Source organism: Crassostrea angulata, chromosome 2 (genome assembly GCF_025612915.1).
Source record: "Crassostrea angulata isolate pt1a10 chromosome 2, ASM2561291v2, whole genome shotgun sequence".
In the NCBI taxonomy this organism is placed as follows: Eukaryota; Metazoa; Mollusca; class Bivalvia; order Ostreida; family Ostreidae; genus Magallana; species Magallana angulata.
This window is the reverse complement of record NC_069112.1, coordinates 35,077,068-35,099,341: the sequence shown is the minus strand read 5'-3', so window position 1 is coordinate 35,099,341 and position 22,274 is coordinate 35,077,068. Positions and strand designations below refer to the sequence as shown.

The 22,274-nt window shown below is 30.5% G+C and overlaps 2 protein-coding genes across 2 annotated transcripts; both read left to right on the top strand.

Annotated features, from left to right (window-relative positions):
- The first annotated feature begins 8,179 nt into the window (after positions 1-8,179).
- Positions 8,180-10,940, top strand: LOC128174256 (uncharacterized). The gene is made up of 5 exons (XM_052839851.1): positions 8,180-8,201; positions 8,326-8,511; positions 9,868-10,089; positions 10,517-10,580; positions 10,820-10,940. The coding sequence occupies exons 1-5, from the start codon at positions 8,180-8,182 to the stop codon at positions 10,938-10,940; spliced, it is 615 nt and encodes a 204-aa protein (XP_052695811.1).
- Positions 10,941-14,141: 3,201 nt separating this feature from the next.
- LOC128174934 (uncharacterized) lies at positions 14,142-18,891 on the top strand. The gene is made up of 6 exons (XM_052840357.1): positions 14,142-14,199; positions 14,699-14,905; positions 15,580-15,849; positions 17,121-17,201; positions 17,971-18,067; positions 18,594-18,891. Exons 1-6 carry the CDS (start codon positions 14,142-14,144, stop codon positions 18,733-18,735), a joined length of 855 nt encoding a protein of 284 aa, XP_052696317.1. The 3' UTR covers positions 18,736-18,891.
- Positions 18,892-22,274: the final 3,383 nt, after the last annotated feature.

The following is a 22,274-nucleotide window of genomic DNA, read 5'->3' as shown; positions in this document are numbered from 1 at the left end:
AATAGACGTATTCAAATAGATGTATTTCTTATAAAAATTTTAACTATTAATTTGAATCGTAATTAAGATAAATAACATAAGATATACTTTGTTGCATGTTTGTTTGTTATTTTTTTTAACAGAATATAGAACGCCACGACATACTAGAAGTACTACAGGTGTAAATATTGATATAATTTCGATCAAAGCATAGTTTATACTATGACGGACAAAGAACTGTTACTGTACTATTCTTTTGAAATAGGGCATGACAATTTCTTATCTTTTACCATTTTTTCGTTATTGTGTTATATTTCATGTTTTTTTTTTTCTAATGTTTTGTTTGTAATGTTTTGTGTTTATAGCTCTATTTCTTTTAATATCTTGCAGCAAAATTTGGTTGATATCAAATGATCTTTAAGAATTCAGGAATTTTATATACATATATTTACGACTAAAATCTTTATAAATCTAGCGAGACTTTCTTGACACTCAGTAAGTTCACAAAAAATCACAATATTTCATTACTTTGAAATGTTATTCATCAATGCTTTATATTTTAACTGCAAGTTAAATCGTTTAATGTCACCTTTTGTCGTGAGTCTGTGTGTCGTGCGTTAACATTTTTTTAAAACAACTTTAACTCTTCTTAAATACTAATTGACAAATAGTTACCATTTTTGAGTCACTTATGTGACCAATTCTTTTTTTGTCCGTTTTTAACTTCTACTCTAGACCCACTGAACTAAATTCAATTGAACTTGGCATATATAACATCTATGGGTGAAAAGAATTAAAAATTGTAAAATTCATGGCCCCGTGATCAGGGGTTTTTTTCCAATGTGGGGCTCTAATGATTATATAGTGAAAATAAATAAATTCTTTAAAAGTCTTCTTCTGCTCCTGGGTATTTAGCAAGTTAACTCGGAACAAAGTTATGAAGAACAATGCCTTTTCCAAAATTGTGATTTTCATGGTTCTTAAGTGAGGGTTCTGGCGTTAGGGCGGGGCTCCAATTGTCATATAATGAAAATACATTTATTATTGGAAAATCTTCTCTTCTGCTTTTGGGTATTGTTACAGCATTTTAAGCTCCGTGTACGTATTTTGTGTATATTTTTATACAATATATTTTGTGTATATTTAATTTCTTTCATCTGTTGTTTTATATATGTTTTGTAATATGTTATTCCATTAATTCTATTCAACTTATAATCTGTAGATAGATTGTTTTTATACCCCCGCTCCGAAGGAGAGGGGGTATACTGTTTTACCCTTGTCCGTCTGTCTGTCTGTCTGTCTGTCTGTCTGTCTGTCCGTAACAAAAACTTCTGTCGCATTTATTTTAGCAACTATTTATCGATGCTTGAAATTTTTCACAGCGTTTGTTAAGGCATGCCATATCGTGCAATATATTTTTGTACCAATCGGACGTCAACTTCCTGTTAAATGACGACTTTGCTAATTTTTAAAAAAAATTTCAAACAAATTTTTGTCAACGAATTCTCAGCAATTGTTTATCGCAGATGCTTGAATTTTTTCACAGTATATGTATAGCCATATAATATCGTGGGATATATTTTTGGTACCAATCGGACGTCAACTTCCTGCTAAAATGACGACTTTGTTTATTTTTAGCCAAAATTTTTAAACAATTTTTTGTCAAAAAATCTCAGCAACTGTTTATTGCAGATGCTTGAAATTCCTACACAGTATTTGTATAAGCATGCTATATCGTGGGATGTATTTTTGTACCGATCGGACATCAACTTCCTGTTAAATGAGTACTTTGTTTATTTTTTAGCCAAAATTTTTTAAACAAATTTCTGTCAAAGATTTCTCAGCAACTATTTATCGCAGATGCTTGAAATTTTAACACACTATTTTTTGGTATGCCATATTGTGGGATATTTTCTGTATTAATCGGACGTCATCTTCCTGTTAAATTATGACTTTGTTCATTTTTAGCCAAAATTTTCAAACAAATTTTCGTCAAAGATTTCGCAGCAGCTATTTATCGCAGATGCTTGAAATTTGTACACAGTGTTTGTTAAGCCATGTTATATTGTTGGATATATTTTTGTACTAATCGGACATCAACTTCCTGTTAAATGACGACTTTTTATTTTTTTAGCCAAAATTTTTAAACAAATTTTCCTCAAAGATTTCTCACCAGCTATTAATCGCAGATGCTTGAAATTTTAACACACTATTCGTTTAGGCATGCCATATTGTGGGATATATTTCTGTACCAATCGGATGCCAGCTTTTTGTTAAATGTCGACTTTGCTTATTTTGCATATTCACATCAGAGCGGGGGTATTACTAGTGAGCATTGGCTCACAGATATCTTGTTATATACGTTATAGAATAATAAGAAAAAAATTAAATAATCAAATGTTGCAATAACGTTTTTACTAATTAATTTATTAATATAAGTTTATCTGTCGAAATCCTTAAATATATAATTTCTTTAACTTAAAGATGTTTTCAAATAACATGTAATGTCAATTGTTTAATAAGCCTCACAGGACAGCTAAGTATTTGAAGTACATAATTCAGCCTATTTTGACATCTTACCTGGCAGCTGTAAGAGTTTTAATTACGACATTCGAAAAAAGGATCTTTAACATTAATTATATTGATTGTTAATCGTTCATTTCATTATAATCACGCCCATGAGTTTTTTAATAACCAATTATATTTTGTATTTCCAGAATTTTTTTTGTGGGCGTGACGAAATAAAACCAAACGCCAAATACAAATTGTTACCTTTTTTGCATTTGCTATTTCCAAATTAATAAACTTTGATTTGGCTTTATTTAATATTTGGTTATATTTTGAAGGTAAATATACTTTTGCTATTTCCAAATTAATAAAGTATATTTTGGATTTCTTTAACATTTTGTTTTGTTTTGAAGTTCAGTCGAGTTCCAATATGTCCTGGTATACCTCAGCGAAGCGAGTTTAGGGCAAATTTCCTTATAACAGTATTAAGCCAGTATACTAGGTACATAGTTATGATGAGGAAGAATGCATTTTCCATAATTGTAAATTTAATTGTCACTGGGTCAGGAGTTTGAATTTCATGGCCCCTGGGTCAGAGGGTCTGCTGTTGGGGCAGGGTTCTAATGCCTGAACAGTGAATAGGGTATGGTGATGTTATTTCGACCGATTATTTTTTGTTTGTACAATAGATCTGTTCATTTTTGTCACTATGTGTTATGGGTCTCTTGTTAGTTTTAAGCATCTTGATGATAACAGGAATTTAAACTGTGAAATTCATGATTTTATCTCCCCCGCAGACTCATAGGCAGGGCCTAATATGCCCCAAAAATCATATTTTCAAATATGAAGTCAGTAAAACGTAAGTGCATGGCTATGATATCTATAAAATCTTCTACCAAACCAAAATACATGCCCCATTGGTCAGGGGGTCAAGTCCTAGGGTTGGGCTGATGTACACTGTAACCATATAGTAAAAATGTATAAGATCTTTAAAAAATAATCCGCTTTACTCCAAGATGAAATTTAGAAAAACTAAATGCATGATTATGAAAACATATACCTTAATTGTAATATCAACTAAAATTATTAAAATTTGAAATATGTTCTTCTGTACTTTTAACTGTTCATTGTCGTTTTAGATTTACATAATGAATTTTCAAAATTTCTATTTATTAAATGGTGAAATTCACTGCCCATGTGGCAGGGGTTTAAGCTTTTTATTAGGAGAGGGTGACATATGGCTATGTAGTGTACATGCCTTTTATTCGGTCATTTGTGACACTTTGGTAACCCATTGCGTTGTCTGTTAAAAATTATACGTTTTTGTTTTGAAACTGTGAATATTATAACGAAGACTTTTATTAATGGCCTTCTTATAAATAAATGTTTTTAAAAAAGATCAATTTATAAATGGCAGGGGTTACAACAGTCAGAGGAGTTTTGGATGAAGTTTAGAAACTCCAAAATGATTCCTAAAATGCAAAAAATAACCCCTTCTAACGATTCTAAGGGCGATGGTACATGTCTTCATGTGACAAGATGGACTCGTGCACATTAAATGTTAAGGCTCTACCTATCAGTTTCCTTTATCGTACAATATACGTGCAGATAAAGTAAGCTTTCAAATGGCAAAAAAAATCTAACTATAGGTAACAGGTAGTTACGTGTAATTTCAATATGTTTTGTAAAGAAGCTGTTGCATGGCTATCCAATTGAATGTTTGTGTTGTATCAATTTGCTTCGTATAATATTTCAACAATGAACATGTACATTTTGTTATTTTACCTTGGTACTTTATACCTTGATATTATGTTAAGAGATGTTCATCCCTAAGGACATTGTCCAGAATAAAAACATTGATAATTTAATAAGAATGTAGCTTTATCTGGGTTTCTACATTAACACAAAAATAAAGTAAGTTGGATTAAAAAAAAAAAGATGTACGTTTTGTGTAGGTGGAATTTACTTAACATTGAAGTTTTTAATAAAACAAAGGGATTAAAAGTACTTTTTGTCAAGTAGTAGTCAAAATTGTTGGCTACAAATAAAAACCTTCAACCAGTTTTTTTCTTAATTTTGAAAAAAATGAAAATCAGATTTCTTGAGTAAAGGGATTTTTGGAATATTTGTAATGTTATTTTGTATAGGTTTGTATACTAATGTCATGTAATTATTTTCAATCTAAAGTTGAAAATGATTACAAGACTAATTAGTCGTGTAATCATTTTCAACTTTACATTGAAAATTAATGAAATACACTAAGGCAGGCATAAAAAAAGAACTGGGATTCATATTTAAGATGACAATATAGTTTATTTCCGAACTATATTATAATATATATTAAGTATTATTAATATTCATCATTAAAATGACTATATAAAAATGTAGCTTAAACATAAACATACAGAGAGAGAGAGAGAGAGAGAGAGAGAGAGAGAGAGAGAGTACTGCATATCGAAAAACAACTAATTCTCATAAATTTACTAATATTTGAAATTATTCTTTTGTTTGGAATGACTTTATTCAAATATAATGAGAGAGAGAGAGAGAAAGAGAGAGAGAGAGATTAGCTGGCTAAGCGAGATAGGCCGGCCATCACCAACTTTTTTAGAGTCAATATAATACTCAGTCTCAAGTGTGAGTATTGGTATCAAATTTATAATTTAAAAAATAAAGGATTTGAGTTGGGGAACGAGTTGATTGATTTAAAATTTTTGTGACGGTGGAGCCAGATTTTCAAAAAAAAATCTTATTTTTTTTCTTCTCATATCACGCTAAAATTTTTGTCGCTAATTATAGTTGCATCCGATTGAGCTAATCAGAATGCACAATTGACACCAATGGTTTTACCCTGAACCCCATACAGTTTAGTGAACTACGTACTTGTACATGTATGTAAGGCTTGCTGTAGCATCTTCGCTGATTAAAAAATCGTGACTGACCTTTGTCCGATCGGTCCGCAGTAGGCGGAGTTAAGATTTTACCGCTCGTGACTTGAATGAGAGAAGAGAAATGAAAGTAAGAAAGGAATGCATAGATACAATGCGAACATGTAAATAATCTGTGACCTACATTGTTTAAGAAATCAAAATACAAACAACATTTGTCAGTAAACGCATGCATGCATTATTTAAATCTATGTGAATGAATACTTCTTTAATGCCGGCAATGCGACCTAGCCAGCTCTACTGCGGTCATACTGCGTGGGAGTTTCGACGGCATGTCTTTGATGCCGGCAAAGCGACGGATGGAAAACAAGACTGTCACCAAGTGGGAAAATCGATGGTATTTTGAAACGAGCTCTAAAAGTCTTTTTTCTTAAAAAAAACACAATTGGCCAGAAAATATTCTTTGGTAGTGTAGGTTCATGATTGTTCAATGGCATTCACTGATTTTTTTATATTTCAAAATAATTCAAGCACTTAGAAAATGCACAATATGAGTTTCGGGATATAAAGAGGCATTTTTTTTTGTATTTAGAAATATATTTAATTGGATATTTTCGGAGTTGATGTATGTCCAACAAGATAGATGTGTTTTAAATTAATTCTAGCTGTCAATACAAGTTATTGTAATACCTGAACAACAATAACTACATTAAAAGATATATGTTGGAATCAGTATATCTTTCGTTGACTTAATGATCATTCATTGTCCACGTTTTGCCTGTTACTAGAGGTGTCTTGATGTATTTGGTGTTTTTTTCTAATTGAATACAATGTTTTTTCTCAAATATTACGCAAAATTATTTTTTGTAATTCTTTACGTTTGTTTTGTAAACTGAATTTAAAAAAAAAAAGATATGTTCACTAGTATTAGCCTCTGGATTGCTAATTAGAGAAGTCGGCAGCGATGATGACATCAGAGTTACAGATGATCAGCTCTGTTATATAATCCAGACACATCATGTATAACTCTATGTTTGTGGTGTACAATCAGTTGTAAACGGGGAAAGGGGGGGGGGGAATACCCTTTAAGAGACATAAAAGAGTTCGATATTAAATTCATGAATATCTAGAAAAGTCTGATACCATCTTCCATGGATCAAAGTATTTTAACCACATCAACATAATTCGGACAATCAAAGCAAGTGAGGCGATGAGGTTTGTTTATTATTAAATATCATGTAAAAACTTAGTCGTACTATCACAGTAACACTACTAACAATAATACGCCATCTGTGAAAAATATACATAAATTACCATTGATCAATCTGTTATAATAAAGATATTGACGATAAATTTCTTTAATGTATGAGGCGTATGCTCTTCAAGATTTTCTTGCAGAGATTAGTGTGAGATATAATTGTTTATTACTAAGCATATGTAACTAACTTTGTATCTCTGTCCAATATGTAATATTATTCGATGATATTGTATGTGGAATTCTGTAAAGTTCACGGTAGGTACAGTTTCTATATAGTTTTTTTAAGTCATTACCACATCTTTTTTAAAACTCAACAACATTTGATTTTTAATTTTTGTATCTATATATAATTGAGAAATTTTGAAAAAAAGTGGTAAAGGTACTTTCGTTCAATGTCTTCTAAACACTGATAATTAAATCGTGTCTAAAAGCATTAACCTGCAGTTAGGGAAGCCTCTTAATTTTTTATTCATTTGTTGCCAATTTATTTCAACCGATTAACCATTGAATTGTATTGAAATACTTGTGTTTCATATACTGTTTGTTTTAAATTTTTGTACAAATAAACACTGTTTTATTGCACATCGCAAAAAATAATTTGCATAATAACAAGGACGTATTTTCACAGATTATTTGATTTATTAAAAATTGAAGTGATATTAAGATATGCATTATAAAATGTACTGATTATTTAGGTAGAATTGTCCGAGTCCATAATAAGGTGTGCATTTAGAAAAAATTCAGGTATTTTTGCAACCATATTAAAACGATAGACTCGAATTATTGGCATTTAATACCGATAAACCAGAAGAGTGATGTCTTTTGTTTTATATATTTAAAACATCATTGGTTCTTAAAGATTGCCAATTTGTTTTTATTCTTTTCTCAATTAATCTTCGCTATTTAATAACCAACGAAAAATTCTCCAAAAAAAATGCCAGAAATCATCTGGATTTTTTCATAATCTTGCGCGTGCGCATTACATTTATGCAAAATCACGCTGGAATTCAAAAAAGAGAAAACAAACAAAAAAATACTAAGTTGATATATATTTGTTATTTTATAATTTGTCCAAAATCGTTGCGCAGCGATTCTGCTATTTTCTACTACATTACGGGTATATGGAAGGCATTCTAACTATGGTGTGGGCTTGTCCCGAGACACAGTAAGATTGTTTTAAATATGGAAAGTGTAGTGAAATAAATAGCATTATTGTAGGCTTTTACAATATAGCAATACATGTAATGACGTCAGACCCCGTAAGCACCTACTGGGTTACCTTGGGCCCAGGTAGAACCAGTAGAACTCTTAAGTGTGCAGTGTTTAGAGCTACCTTGATGTAAGCTCCAGCATGAATCGAAATCATGGCTTGATTTATAGTTCAAACCTATTCTGTGCTATGCCGTTAAGCAACAATTTAAAAAAAGGGCCAAAACAAAACAAAAATAACAGAATTATATTGATTCAACATTCACTGTTTATTTCAAATGTACCTTACAATATGAATATCTCAAAGTTTTTATTTAGTAAATGTCCCATATGCAATATGTCAACCCTTGCACGCACGGGTAAAAGTCTAGTAATATCTATTTTTCTACATTTTTTTATTGAATGTTATAGTGATAACACTATACCATCAGTTTAAAACAAATTAATATATTTATAAATGTTTCAAAAAAAATTGTATCCTAGATGATTCAAGAAATCAAATTGCAACCAGTGTATATCTAAGCACAAAATGGCATGGATGGAGAAAACCCACGATACAGCGATGTACTGACAAAGACATGTCCAATTTTAAAACATGGGTACATGTACTAATGGATCATGGTGGTCGGGTCGGCTTTAAGAACGTGACTTTGTACTTTCATCGTAAACGTGAGTTGGATTTTGAAGCTAAATTTGTCCATATATATATGAAGACTTATATTCATTTATTCAATCGGGTAAATTTTACAACAAATGAACAAGAATTGTTCATCTGTCGTGGCATGTAATTCTGTGTACGTGTTCTAGAGGCACTTTTATTTAAAGAGTATTTAAGATAAACTCTACTGGTACACATGTATGTATTTGATCAGTGATCCTTTGCCAAAAAATATTTCAATAGAAATTTGAAATAAAAAAACGTGTGTATTTGCCGCACAGCAAATATTCATATTTTTCATCAATTTCTTTGGTATTAAGGTATACGTTTATTCGGAATGAAAAAAAAACACTGTTGATAATGAAAAACCATCTATTGTGTGTTATAGACCTTTCGTGGAAGTGTTATTTTTTAATGTCAAAAACCTACTTTTTTGAGTTAATAGCCATTGAATATATGTTGAAAATTTACGAAAAATCCCTAAAAATTTTACAGAATGATTGAGATTCTCTTAATTGTGAAATTAACTCAAATTGCTAAATTCTTTTAAAATTGATATACAGTTTATAAATGGTAGTGAAACTAAATAGATACTAAACATTAATTTTTTATTTACATTTTTTTATAAATATTCAAGTTCGAATTTCTTCTATTAGATTTCAAATTCCTACCCATATTTGATTCAATATAACAAAAAACTAAATAATAATTATATTAATTACTAAAACATTAATAGCATAAATTTAAGTATAATGGCCTTACTCTGCAGGCATAAAATTTATATGGGGTCAATGTTCAAAATTTTGAGATATGGTGTCCTTTATCGTTTATAATCTTTTTCAATCTTTTTGTAGTGTATGCCATATAATCATCTAAATGAAAAATTGAGAAAAAAAACAACCAAAAATATGTAAATTATGTCCAATAACAAATCCTAACCTTGAATATTACAGCACTACAAAACATATTTCAGGGAAAAACAAAACCTGAAAAATTTAGTCCGAATTTCATCTGCTTTCCTAAAAGACCAACTTTGTTTGAGCCTTTGTCCATAATATATTAATATTATGGAATGTTATGTCAATAATAATTCATTTCATATATACTTTTTTGTGTTTCGAACAAATTTTACTCATGACACTGAACTTTATAACAATCTGAGTTAGAAAACTCAAACCCTGAGTAAACGACGTCCTTAAGGGAAACACAGAAAATAAATTTTGACCATTCAACTGAAAGATCTCTAAACTATAACTGGCCAGAAATGAAATAAAACTTAAATAAAGAAATCAGTTACTATATCTTTTTACATATCTTTAATGACGTATAAACCATTTTTTCTTATAACTTAAAAAAAATCGTTGTAGAAACCCAACAAGTTTTTATTGATGTCTTAGAAGAACCATCCGTTCTGTCAACAGCAACAGAGAAAAGAAAGTGCAACACTGACAATGCAACTGTTCCATACTTTCCTGCATATACATGTATAGTAGAAATCCTTTGTAACCGGTCTTCGAAATTACCGAATGTAATAACACCTTCTTACGACCGTCTTTCGACAGAATCTAAGGCAGTTTGTGAAATCTGTGGTATGACAAATTCGAACGCTTTCATAATTGACATTTATTTTACATCTATTTTTATAATGACATTTTATATCCTTATCTACAATGTTTATGACTTAATGAGATAATGTGTTCGAAGTAAGAATCAAAATATCTTGAAAAAAGGTCTTTTTTCTATTTGATAAATAACAAATGTTGAGAACGAGAATCTAAAAAAACCAAACAAATTATGTGTGATTCATCGTCTGCACGATCCTTTTTAAAAAAAAAGAAACTGAACAAAACGATGATGATACACGTATAAGTATCAATTCAGTTCTGCTTGTCAGTCTATTACATTTTCTTTATTGCTTTATTAAGTAAATAGTGCAACAAATGAACAATCTAAAACGATTACTTTCATTCTCAATTTTTTGAACGGGTCCAAAAGTTAATTATTTTATTATTTCAGGATGTTTAATTGATTTCAGCTTTTGTCAAGTCTGTGTATACAATGAAAATGTCACGCATAGTAAGTGCAATATAAATCAATTTCTTTTTTTAAAAAAAAGACAGAAATACATCTTATTCTAACTTTTCTATTCTAGTTTCGAAGGAAAATGAAGTATTGTAAATATATATTTGTAGCAGTGTTGAAGTTTATATAATATCTCCTGATATGAAAAATAATATACTTCATCAGCGTACCCCAAAAAAACATACAGTATTTCATTTTTTTGTAAAAAAAAAAATGTATTTTTTTCTTCACAGGCAGGGACACAGAGGAGTACAGAATAAAATACAACTCTTTACTGTTAGGTATTGCGATGTTTCTTATGTTTAGTTTGTCAACACTGAGAGTATTGCAGCGTAAATTTAGGGTCAAGATCTTGTAATTAAGGGTATTTTTAATAACCTTATGTATAAAATGAAATTTTAACCTGAAAAAAATCTACACAAATGTATGTGTTTTGAATTTTTCATGCGAATGAAGACCAGACAATTATGCTATAGTGTATCTATATGTGTTCACACTTGATTGTAAAAATATTTGTATTCATATGTTTTATCTTTTGAATCATCTACCTTCTTGTGATTGTTAATCTCTGTTGCCCCTTTGGGGGCCCAAATTTGTTCAAAAAATAAAAACAAACTTGTACACTATTCCTTCTAGATCTTGCTAGCAGGTAAAGTGATGAGCTCGCTACTAGTGGTGCATGCCAAAGGACCCGAGTTCAGATCTTTCCAAAGCCAATATTTGTTTCTAATAAACGAAACATAACGATACATAAACAAACGTATTTGATGCATTGTAGCAAAAAAGTAAAATTTAAAGGAAGGTGATGTTGTTGCAAAAAAGTAAAATTTAAAGGTAGGTAATAATGGTATATGTTAAATCAAAACTCATGCGACCGGAATGTTCTTATGTGTCTATCAAACGTCATGTTTTGCTTTTTCAATAGCATAGTATAGAGTAATTATGTTTTTGGTTACTTATACAGATATTCTTACTGTAAAGTCACACAACTTAATATCCAAATATACGGTATTAAAGTTTGCTCAGAATATTCTTAAAAAATATAGTATTACATTTATTACACGTATATGATATATGATGGTAAACCTTTTTTTTACTGAATGAATCAAGGAACCAGATTGAAATGTGAAAAAAATGTTTTACACCATACTTAGTAAATGTTAAACAGAAGAAACAGAACTAAACTTAATTCTTTTTGTATTCATTTAATTCTTTTCTTTCATTTTAATTCATAAAGACTGCGCCCATTTTAAATGAAGGACAATTTTTCTCCACAGCTTATGCTGGTGAATGTTACTATCATTTATTCTTTATGCTAATTTAATTGCATAAAAACCGCTTGAAGTCAATAGTATTGAAATCCAAAGAGAAATCTTTTTTTAAGATTTAGTCTTTTGCTTTTTACGACTGAGGTTAAGGAGCGCCACAACAGTTCAATATTTTCCATTATGTTTAAAAAAGGATAGAAACAAAATAAGAAGTGTATATGGAATTAAGAAAGACAGTGCAGGGATGTTTATAAAATTTGACTGCATATTTGTGTTGACCAAGATGCAAAGGTGCTTTTTGCCTGCACTAGAAGTGTATCAAAGTACTCTTAAATAACAACCATTGCCAATATGACCTTAATTAAAAATTTTAAAATAGCGCGGCCACCGAGTCGTGAAGCTTTGACCTTGTGTGTAACAAGTCACTGGCTGGGTGCATGTATTAGCAAAAATCAAATGTGTAATGTAAGATGCAAGTAATTAGTGTTATATACCTTCCTCCCGACCCATGAAACAAAATATATAAGATAAAATAACATACAACCTATACATTTCAATAAATGATAAAACAACAAGTAATAAAAAGCAGGAGTTTGATCTGAATAAAAATGAATAAGAATACAAATATATATCGAAAATTTGTTACAAATTAATTCTTTATAAATTCATAATTTTCCTTCTCCTTTACTATTCGTTTTTATATTCATTGTTATTAAGGCACCCGAGCTTTTTGGATTTTAATATGTATTTCTAACCTGTTTGATGCACGTTCTATCATTATCATTATTGCCCTTTGAATTAAACTGCTATGGTTTTGATTTATAAAAATAGAAAACAGGATGAGAAAGAGCATTTATTAGAAATACAGGCATTTGTATCAAAAGTTACTGTTCTTGAACTTTTTATACATGTAACAATAACAATATCACTAACAGGAAGAAAAACAGTTTCAAACACGGAAAAAAAATGGAAACTTGAATATGTTCCTGTCTTTGACATTTATGCGAAAATTCTATACATTACGTTCACATAAACATAAAAACATAAGCATATATTCTATGGGCATATAGGTCAAATTGATCCCCTGAGCGTTAAACAATGTATGATTGATCATAAATAGCTGTATTTATCTGATAGTTTCACGATATTAGATACAATACAATGCAATGTCAAATAGCCTTATATAAAATCATACATCATTTCATAACTAGGTCGAAATTGAAAACATTTATCAATTAAATATATCTTTAATTTGCTAAGTAATTCGTTTAAAGCTTTGTTCCTTTTGGTAATTAATAAACGCTTGCTTGAGTTTGCAGAATATTATTGACATTTGACTGCCCTCACATCCATGTGTAATGGGCATCAAATGACGAAAAATTACAAGTTGAAATTTATTTCATGAAAGTTAACAACACAAGTGATTTTATAGTTCAGGAAGGGAAATCAATTTTAAATTTATCCGTATATATACATAATATGTAATTACTAATAACGTCATTGACGAATAATTAATTTTTTGCGCACTTATGAAAGGAGAAATACAGAAAACAGAAATAAAAATAACATATATGATATACACCTACCGGAATCACAATACACGCTAATGATTATAAACATTACCAAATATCTATATTCGAACATATGTTAAGTGTACATGTACAAACAAACATATCTTATTTTAAAACCTTTGGATATATGAATTTGAATTGGGATTTACAGATGTGTATAGCTGAACTTAACATTTTGTTTATTACATGAAAACATGAAGATTATAAAAGCCAAAAAAAGCATACCATTTCGAATTTTTAAGCTTTCTGCATAAGCTGTTATACACTGGCAAAAGAATTAGCTATGCACAACGAACAGTACAAAGAGAACGACCCTTGTTTGAAGTACAATATGATACATGAGAATTCATTGGTTTAAGTAAACGCTTCGATTGTTTTACAACTTTGGCAACCAAGTTATGCTTACCCAGTAAATTAAAACGTTGTTTTAACATGTATATGATTAATCTTTTATCGCATAGTTTTATGCAGTTAGGTCCTTTCTGCATTGATGCTATCCAGAATAGGTTTGCATGGTCCGGTATGAAAACACTTGAAAGCACTTAAAAACAAATATTTTTAATTTACTAAGCATTTTAATTACATGCAATATACGAGGTACTTGGTAAAAAGCTTCCTCTTTAAATAATAATGTTGATTATTTCCTTATTTGGTTGTTATGTAAAGTATCATGTATATAAAGAGATGTAATGTACGGCTGAGGATCGTTGAGCTGAAAAAATGAATGCAATGAGATGGATATTATTCACATCTTTCTTTCAAGTTTGGCATTGCTTTGGTATGTTGCTTTAATAGTAAACTATAAAAAAAAAAAAAACTTTTATTGCATATTGTATGCATCATGCTTCTTAAAATTGAAATACTTCTAAAAAAATGATGTGTTAAATCTTTGAAAGCTGTAAAATGATATATACAATATCATACAACATTACAAGAAATATAGTTATGAGAGTGAATGTTGTTTTCATCATCTTCCCGACGTTAATATAACTCTCTAATTTCTGATCAGTATTTGCCACGATAGGACATATTTTGGTTTTTATTACATGTAGGTAAAATACAATGTTATCGATTAAACAATCAAAAATAAATTAAAATGTATACAGCATATTATTTTAATATAATCTTTTTTTTATTTATTGATATCCACATTTCATGAAAAAAATTTATTCTTAAATAAATGTAAGACACTAAAAATTCTACAAAGCTGTGCTTTATATGCAAGTAAATCATACGATGATACATGTTATAAACATTTTTAAATTGAATTTTAACAGAAAACCTCTGTACGAAAAATACGACCAGTATCTTATTAAGTTCATGCTATGCAAACAACAAAGCTTATCTAGCTAACGATGGCAATGTCAAAACAACAGAGAAATACTGTTCATATACTATTATACAACAAACAAAAGCTTGGCTTCAGGTCGACCTTTGGGAACAATACAGCATAAACAACGTTAAGATTTATTACCGAAGCGAAGGTAAGTCAGAACTAAACTTATACTGTATAAAGGGAAATATTTGCCCCCGTTTTATTTTTGCCCCTTCCGCCATAGTTGACAGCGGGAGAATTTAACACTGGGCGAATTCCTATGTTTCAAACGATATTCTATATTCAAAACTCTGTCTGGGCGAATTCAAGACGGGGCGAAACCGTTTGCAAGTAAAAATGGGGGAAAATAACACAGTTATACAGTAATGTAACAGGCACTTTGTACAATAGACGATGTGTTTTAAAATCTATAGACAGAAATAAGTGTCAAGTTCCACTGATACGAAGTAAGTTTTTGTCATCGCTTATGTTGTTTATTTTTTAAGTTCCAAGCATGCTGATAATAAAAATGGTATCTGTGAAATAACATCTGCCATTAAATAAACGCTATATACAATGCATTGTGTTTTAAAATCATTATTTCATAAACAATAAATGTACAAAATCCATTACAGGCTGTATGGAATATATTGTCTGGCGTAAAAAAAAATCATTTCATTTCTTAACTAGTTATAAGCAGTTCTATTTGTGTGGAAAAGTATTGAAAATATCCTCTTTCTTTTGATAGACGGGGTGGTTCTTAACCTCTTACATTGCGTTTATTATCTGTGTAAATGTTTTTTTTACACATTTCATTGCTAAACGTTTAAACATTATATCTAGGCGATCTAGATGATCAGTATTCATGGAAACAGTATAGGTTCAGACAGTTTTATCTCGATGTATCAGATCTACCAGCTTCCGAAACAAACACAACACAGAGAACTCGGTGTTACACTGACAACACAACATACCCAGACTTACCTCCAAACATAATCGACATACCATGTCAACAGACGGCTAGGTACGTCATTGTGGAGACGACGTACGACGCTCCTGAAGATGATCCTACTGAAGGAGCGATCCTTGAAATCTGTGAAATAGAAGTTTATGGTAAATATGCATGTGGTTTCTTTTATCTTTAAACTTTTCATGAGCTGTTTTAATGGAAACTAGCAGAGTTTAACGTGTGCTCATGCAAATTGAACTAAGTGTTTTGTTGAGCATTTATAAAACCATGCAAATTTACAACTGTTAAGCTTGATGGACAGAAATTATTAAAAATAGAGCCCCCTCCAAAAGGTTGGACAATCTTCATCCCCCAATCAATATGTTCTTCATATTTCATAAAAAATACAATTTGATGAGTAAATGGAGAGTTTTTGTTTTTGACCGCGCTAAAAAAAGAAGTTTAAACACAGTTTACAAAACAAATTCAGGAAGCTGATACTTATTTTTTGACAATTTTAAAACTTCATATCTATTCTCGACTAAAATAAGTTCCGAGGTCATTTTGCAGATATTTGATTAATTAGCGATGTAGGCTTGTAACACAGTTCCAATTAAAAATGAGGTTAAATACAATGTTTGAATGGTCAACTAAATACCTATTAAATTTGCAATAAACTGAAATATGATGTGTTGGATATGACCCATTATTTTTCATAAGGAAAAAAAATCTATTATTTACTTTTGAAAGTTGAAGAATATCGTGTCTCTTCAGACAACGCTTTTAGTAAAAACAATTCTTATATATAGCCTAAAAATGGACATAACCGTACTATTAATTTCTCTTTTATAAATAAAAGTTGTCCTTCGACTTATCAATTTTAAAAAAAAGTAATCGAGACAACGATTTTTACATGTAGGTTTGGAGTAAATACCATTAACTCATTTGTCAAAATTATCACTAAGCAACGTTATTAATATTCATTTACAATTTCTGTCAGGGATATTTAAGATCAAGTTGATTTTCAGTTAATTCACAAAGCTAGCGTAAATTTTAGCATCAGTTTAATTATCTCGTTTTTTAAGTAAATGCAATAATATTCAACTTTCATTACAACACCCAGATAACGATGTATTTATGCCATTCTGTTATATTCTTTTAGTTTAATTTTCGTTGTTACACTTTATTAGATTGGATAAAATTAATTTTTATTAAACAACCTAACTTGTCTACGTCACAATACGCGTGCGTGTAAACATATTTTTCCGCTTGACATTACATTTAAACAACGTACAAATTGACAACCTTTTAAAATATGCCCTTTTCTGACGTTGGTTGGTTTTAGAGACTATTCCAAAGTGTAGTGAGCCACCTAAACTATCGATGCATATTTCATGTACAGAGTAACTGACAGCAAAACTCGTTTTTTTTTAAGGATGCCGAACTGGTCGATTTGGCAGTGGTTGTAAAATTTGTTCCGGGTGTGCACACTGTGACATTACCAGTGGTTTTTGTCGTAAGGTTTTGCTATTGTTGGCATGCTATTTTATATTTATTCAAAGGCAACAGCTTTATTGTGTGCTAATTTTACATATGTTTAGAAATATAGGTAATATGTACATGCACCTCAATCAATACTGCGGAGTCATTGGAAATTGTGGTGGCTCAATTTTCGTGGTATTCGTGGGTAGCCCAACCCACGAATACACAACAAAAACAATTTTAGAAAGAGTAATCTTGGTTATCAAAATTTAAAACCGACGCATATAAAAATTTCATCCCCACGAATAAGCAAAAACCCACAATCCACGGAAATATGCCTTCAAGAATTTAAGTGATTCTACAGTATTTGTATTTAACGGCTTTTGTTTAAAAAGTGATTCTATTAATTTTTTCGCCGTATTACCGGTGTGAAATCCGGTGGATGGGACAGCAATGAGAGATTTGTATGTCTTTATACACTGTGTAATTTAAATACAAACAAATGTCTGCTGTAAGATAATTAAAAATGACGGGGTGAAAAATAAAATGACCAAAAATGTCCTATGCTCTTCCTTTTGGACTTGCAATATTTGTGGCATGCGAGGGATAAACCGAAAGTAATCATTGAAACGTGGTTTGTCAGATATCGTTTTTTAATGTAAAGAAAAGCGAGTATAATAATCATTCAATATATAAAAATATGGAAAACTCGAGAGCAAGATTTGCGGTCTAGGACTTGACAGAGTTTCACTTAATAATTTAATTTCGACTGTACTTATTACATTTTTTTTGTTATCATACAGATCAACATCTGAAAGATTCCAGCAACCTATTAATCCTATACATTGTGATTGGAATCATGGGTGTCAGTTTTGTCTGCATTCAGCTATTCAAAATAAGGTGTGTGTCATTTCAACATTAACCTATTCTTGTTATCGATTCATTGTAAGCTTCAATTTACCTAAGAAAGCAATCTTCCCAACTTTGGCTAACTTAATAACTTTTTAATTTTACAGGCAAAAAATATGATCTTAATCCAATATGTTTTGATTGATAAAATTGGTAGCAACTTATATTCAAAGAACTATATATGGTATTCGCCTAAAATAGCCCCCTAAAAGGAATATCAGTATTTTACTTAATTCTTTGCTTTCTTTGTACAGATATATATGTGATGTTTTAACTCAATGTTCATTTTGATTTAAGTGCCCACATTTTAGAAATATACCATTGTAAAGACAACCTTTTCCCGCCATTTTTGCATTTTAGCACAAAAAATATATCTTATATCAACTCTTCTAAATTATAACATAACATTTTATTGTACCCGAAACACTTAACAAATGGGGAATTATGGGGGCCAAATTTAACTCTTATCATAAATGGTTTTTTTTGATAAATAGGCATATGAATTATTGTATTCCAGGCAAAATATTCCTTCAAGTATGAGGACAAAAGAAAATCAGCATGATAAGAAGAGCCTAGCGCCAGACAACAAGGACACAAGAAATGCATACCAAACTCTGATGCATGTCAGGCAGTCGTCCCATTATGAGGACCTTATCTAATTATTTAATTTGAAATTTGGACTCTTACAGCATTGGTGAAAACTTAGTTGTACCAAAAACCTGTGACATTCTTTTCTTTGTGCTAAAATGAGTGTTCCTTTTTTGGTTGTTCATGCTATACAATTTTGTTATACTACAATACCAACTAGAGTTTATCTACACCCTTTTAAAAATGGCTATCTATCTATCTATCTATCAATCTATTTATCTACATGTATCCATCTATCTATCCCTTAATGTTTCTGTGATATTTTACTTATGTATTTCATATGCCCCCCCCCCCCCCCCCTCTTGAATATTAAGTTTTGAAATATTAAATTTTACATTTTCTGATTAGCTTCGTTTGTCTATCTTTTTTCAAAATGTAGTGCCACATCGTGTGACACTACAGTACAGCTCACGATTGAGATGACACATTATTTGTATTTGTAAAATTTAAACTCAGTCTACTAAGACCTTCTAAAAAGTCAAAATCCACTTTAATATAGAAATTAAATATAAAGGTACCTGATTTAAGAAGTTATATAGTTTTCTAGAGGATGTCAATTGATATAGACATATATGTCATTCACAAAATATTTGAAAAGTTATTCAATCAATAATCCTTGTTTAGAAGTTAGGAATATATAGCAAGGCCATTAACGATATTCAGTGCTCTAGATATAAAAAATCCCCATCTTTTTTCTGTTTTAATTAATGTAATTCCTTCCTTCATTTTCTTTGAAGTTACCTCCCGTAGCACAAGTTTGTTCTAGTTAGCTTCAGTGCCGACTAACCAAGTAAGGGTGAAACCTAAATTGCGCGTGCTTGCTATTGAAATCTAGAAATAAATTGACAGTGCTAGTGCTAGAAAAAAATGAATTAGCGATGAACTGGTCAGTTTCTTGATCAAACTGCGCATTGTCAGTCACGCTTCTATATAAAATTGGTAGACTGATCACGAGTAGCATCTACATCCACAGTTCAAGGTCTGCATATCTTTTTTTTTTCGTAGCGTTAGTCTAAATGGAAATGATATTTATTGACTGTGATTTTCGGCGAGGTTCCTTGAAATTCAGAGACAAGCAATAAAACACTGCATGCACATTTTCTGTAGATTAATGTATAAAAATCAATATGTGTGCATTCTTACATTTTATATACACTGTTTTACGCTTGCTTCTCACTTACCGTTGTGCAAAAGAAATTTGCACGCGCTTATTATCATTTTTTATAAGACTATTTTAAATTGTATTTCTACAGAGTATGTACTCACTTCTACCCTTATTATCAATAGTCCACCGGCTGACTTTCTTCTCTTTTTTAAAGCTAACCTTGTTGAATATTTTGGTCGATAAGGGAAGTGTTTCTGAAGAAACAAATATATTCAAGTGATGATGCAATACTAATATTTTGCTCTGTCTCAAAACACCCTAGCATTCCGTTTTACTATTTCATTGTTATACTAATACATACATCAAGGTTAAAATAATTATTCAGTATTTGGAGAAGAACGATAATAGTTCATCACCTCAACTCCCCCCAACCTGTTATAAGACAGCTCTATTTAAGATATCTACGAGAAATGCAGATACATGTAATAAATAAGGTACCACGCTGGTAACGTTAGAAAATGAGCAAGGTATTTTGAGTGACTTTCGTAAGACAAAAGAAATCAGATTTCTCAATCCTAAATATCAAAACTGCAACGATCATTCAGTCAATAACCTTTTAATTAAATTATCTCCCTTTCATCGCTTTCAATTTGACATGTGTGTGAGTGTATATATTTACATGTACCTGAAAAGTTGTCAGTAAGTAACAAAACATGATGGTTGAGACAAACTACAAGTAAACCTTAACCACTATCAAAATTTGTTGATACTTTAGAAAATCAGAAACATTTAAAAGACATAAACTTTACTGTTAATTTAGGTAAACTAGTGTAAAAAAAGGTCAAGGGGTTATTTTCAAAATCAGTTTCCGGATACGAAAACAGAATTGCAAATATACCTATACGAGATTCGCGGACACCGCGTCATTATCAGTAAAGTATCATAATATCTTAATATAGAGTTTAATACATTACTTATACAGTTCGTTCGGCTCAGCCTGACGTTGAGTTATAACGAGGTTTCTATTACGACGTAGTCCTAGGTTACCTGAGTGTAATAAGCCGCATTCACCGTTTGATCAGAGGGTGCTATCGCATTCTCCATCAAAATATCGCTTGTACCACTTTAGAATACTTAAACTTGACCTATTTCGATATTTTTTCCTGTTCTTCCATCGTTTGTTTTGTATCTATCGGTGTTTTACCTTAGTCGACACAATTTTATGATGACACGCTGTTCCGTGCGGTCAACTGACGTCGCATTTTTAGGCATTTTTTTTTACATTATCTTGCCGTAGTATCGTTTAAGAGTCCTCTGCTAGTTTAAAATAAAATGATATATGAAAATGACGTTCAGAGTACAGACTACATCACAATAGCAGATTATGAAGTTGGGAAATGTTTTATAAAAGCTTTTAATATTCATATCTAAAAAAAAAAATAATTAATAAGTTTGGACAAATTTTATGCTGGGCCAAGCGTAGATCCGCGACCCTTTGATACATTAAAATTTTTGTTTATTTCTATGGAAAACATTAAAGCGAATTTTGTTTGATTTGAAATTTCATGACAAAGATTAAGATATACAATATGTTTAAATACCATTTAAAATGACAAAACACGATTATCCTCGAACTTTTATTACAATTTTCGTACAAACATTCAACTTGATGTAAAAATAACGATCAAGTAAAGTACTGACAGGAGTTGATTTTATCAATTATTTAGTTTAGAATCAACGATATGTTATTTTGCATGGCAGGTAGTTTCTTATATTTTTTAAATTATGCTTATTTTTAATAAAATGAATAATCGGACTTTTCCGGAAAATATTTTTCGAGGAAACCCAATATGAATCATGTCGTGTAATATTGATGATACTATTAATTCCATCATGGTACGTATCAGTAATCGAAACATTTCTAAAAAAAATTGTATGGATCAAAGCAATATTAAACTTTTGTTTTGTTCAACCAGACGCTCGGATGTCTCCGTTAATCTCCGACAAGCAAGAGAGATTCTCTGCTTGTCGAAGATTTACAAAAACCACCGATCGTCTGGTTGAACGACACTATAGTTAACTTTAGCGTAGGAATATATACCACTACAAAAAATATCTAAATTGTTCCTTCCACTTAAAATCTTACTATTTTCAAGGTGTTTATAAATATGTTTCCTTAAAAACAATGCTTCAGAATTCATTACAGCGAATTTTTCGATTATATTCGGGAACTAAGTTTTGTCAGCTTAGATTTTTTGTGCTTAAGTCCAAACACCGTTTCACTTCCGGTTTACCAGACTAAATGAGAGATTAAAATGAACTCCTAAAATTGTTTCTTATATGCTAGTTTTAAAAGTAAGGTGCATTATTCTGTAGAAATCAATATTCCTACACCGAAACCCATAAATTGTTAGCCCTCGGTTTTTCTCATTATGTTACTTTATC

Coding starts and splice junctions, on each gene's coding strand:
- LOC128174256 (XM_052839851.1), top strand. CDS start 8,180: ATGTCAACCCTTGCACGCACGG. Junction 8,202..8,325: donor GTCAACCCTTGCACGCACGG/GTAAAAGTCTAG, acceptor ATTGTATCCTAG/ATGATTCAAGAAATCAAATT. Junction 10,581..10,819: donor GAAAATGTCACGCATAGTAA/GTGCAATATAAA, acceptor CTTCACAGGCAG/GGACACAGAGGAGTACAGAA.
- LOC128174934 (XM_052840357.1), top strand. CDS start 14,142: ATGAATGCAATGAGATGGATATTATTCACATCTTTCTTTCAAGTTTGG. Junction 14,200..14,698: donor TCAAGTTTGGCATTGCTTTG/GTATGTTGCTTT, acceptor GAATTTTAACAG/AAAACCTCTGTACGAAAAAT. Junction 17,202..17,970: donor CATTACCAGTGGTTTTTGTC/GTAAGGTTTTGC, acceptor GTTATCATACAG/ATCAACATCTGAAAGATTCC.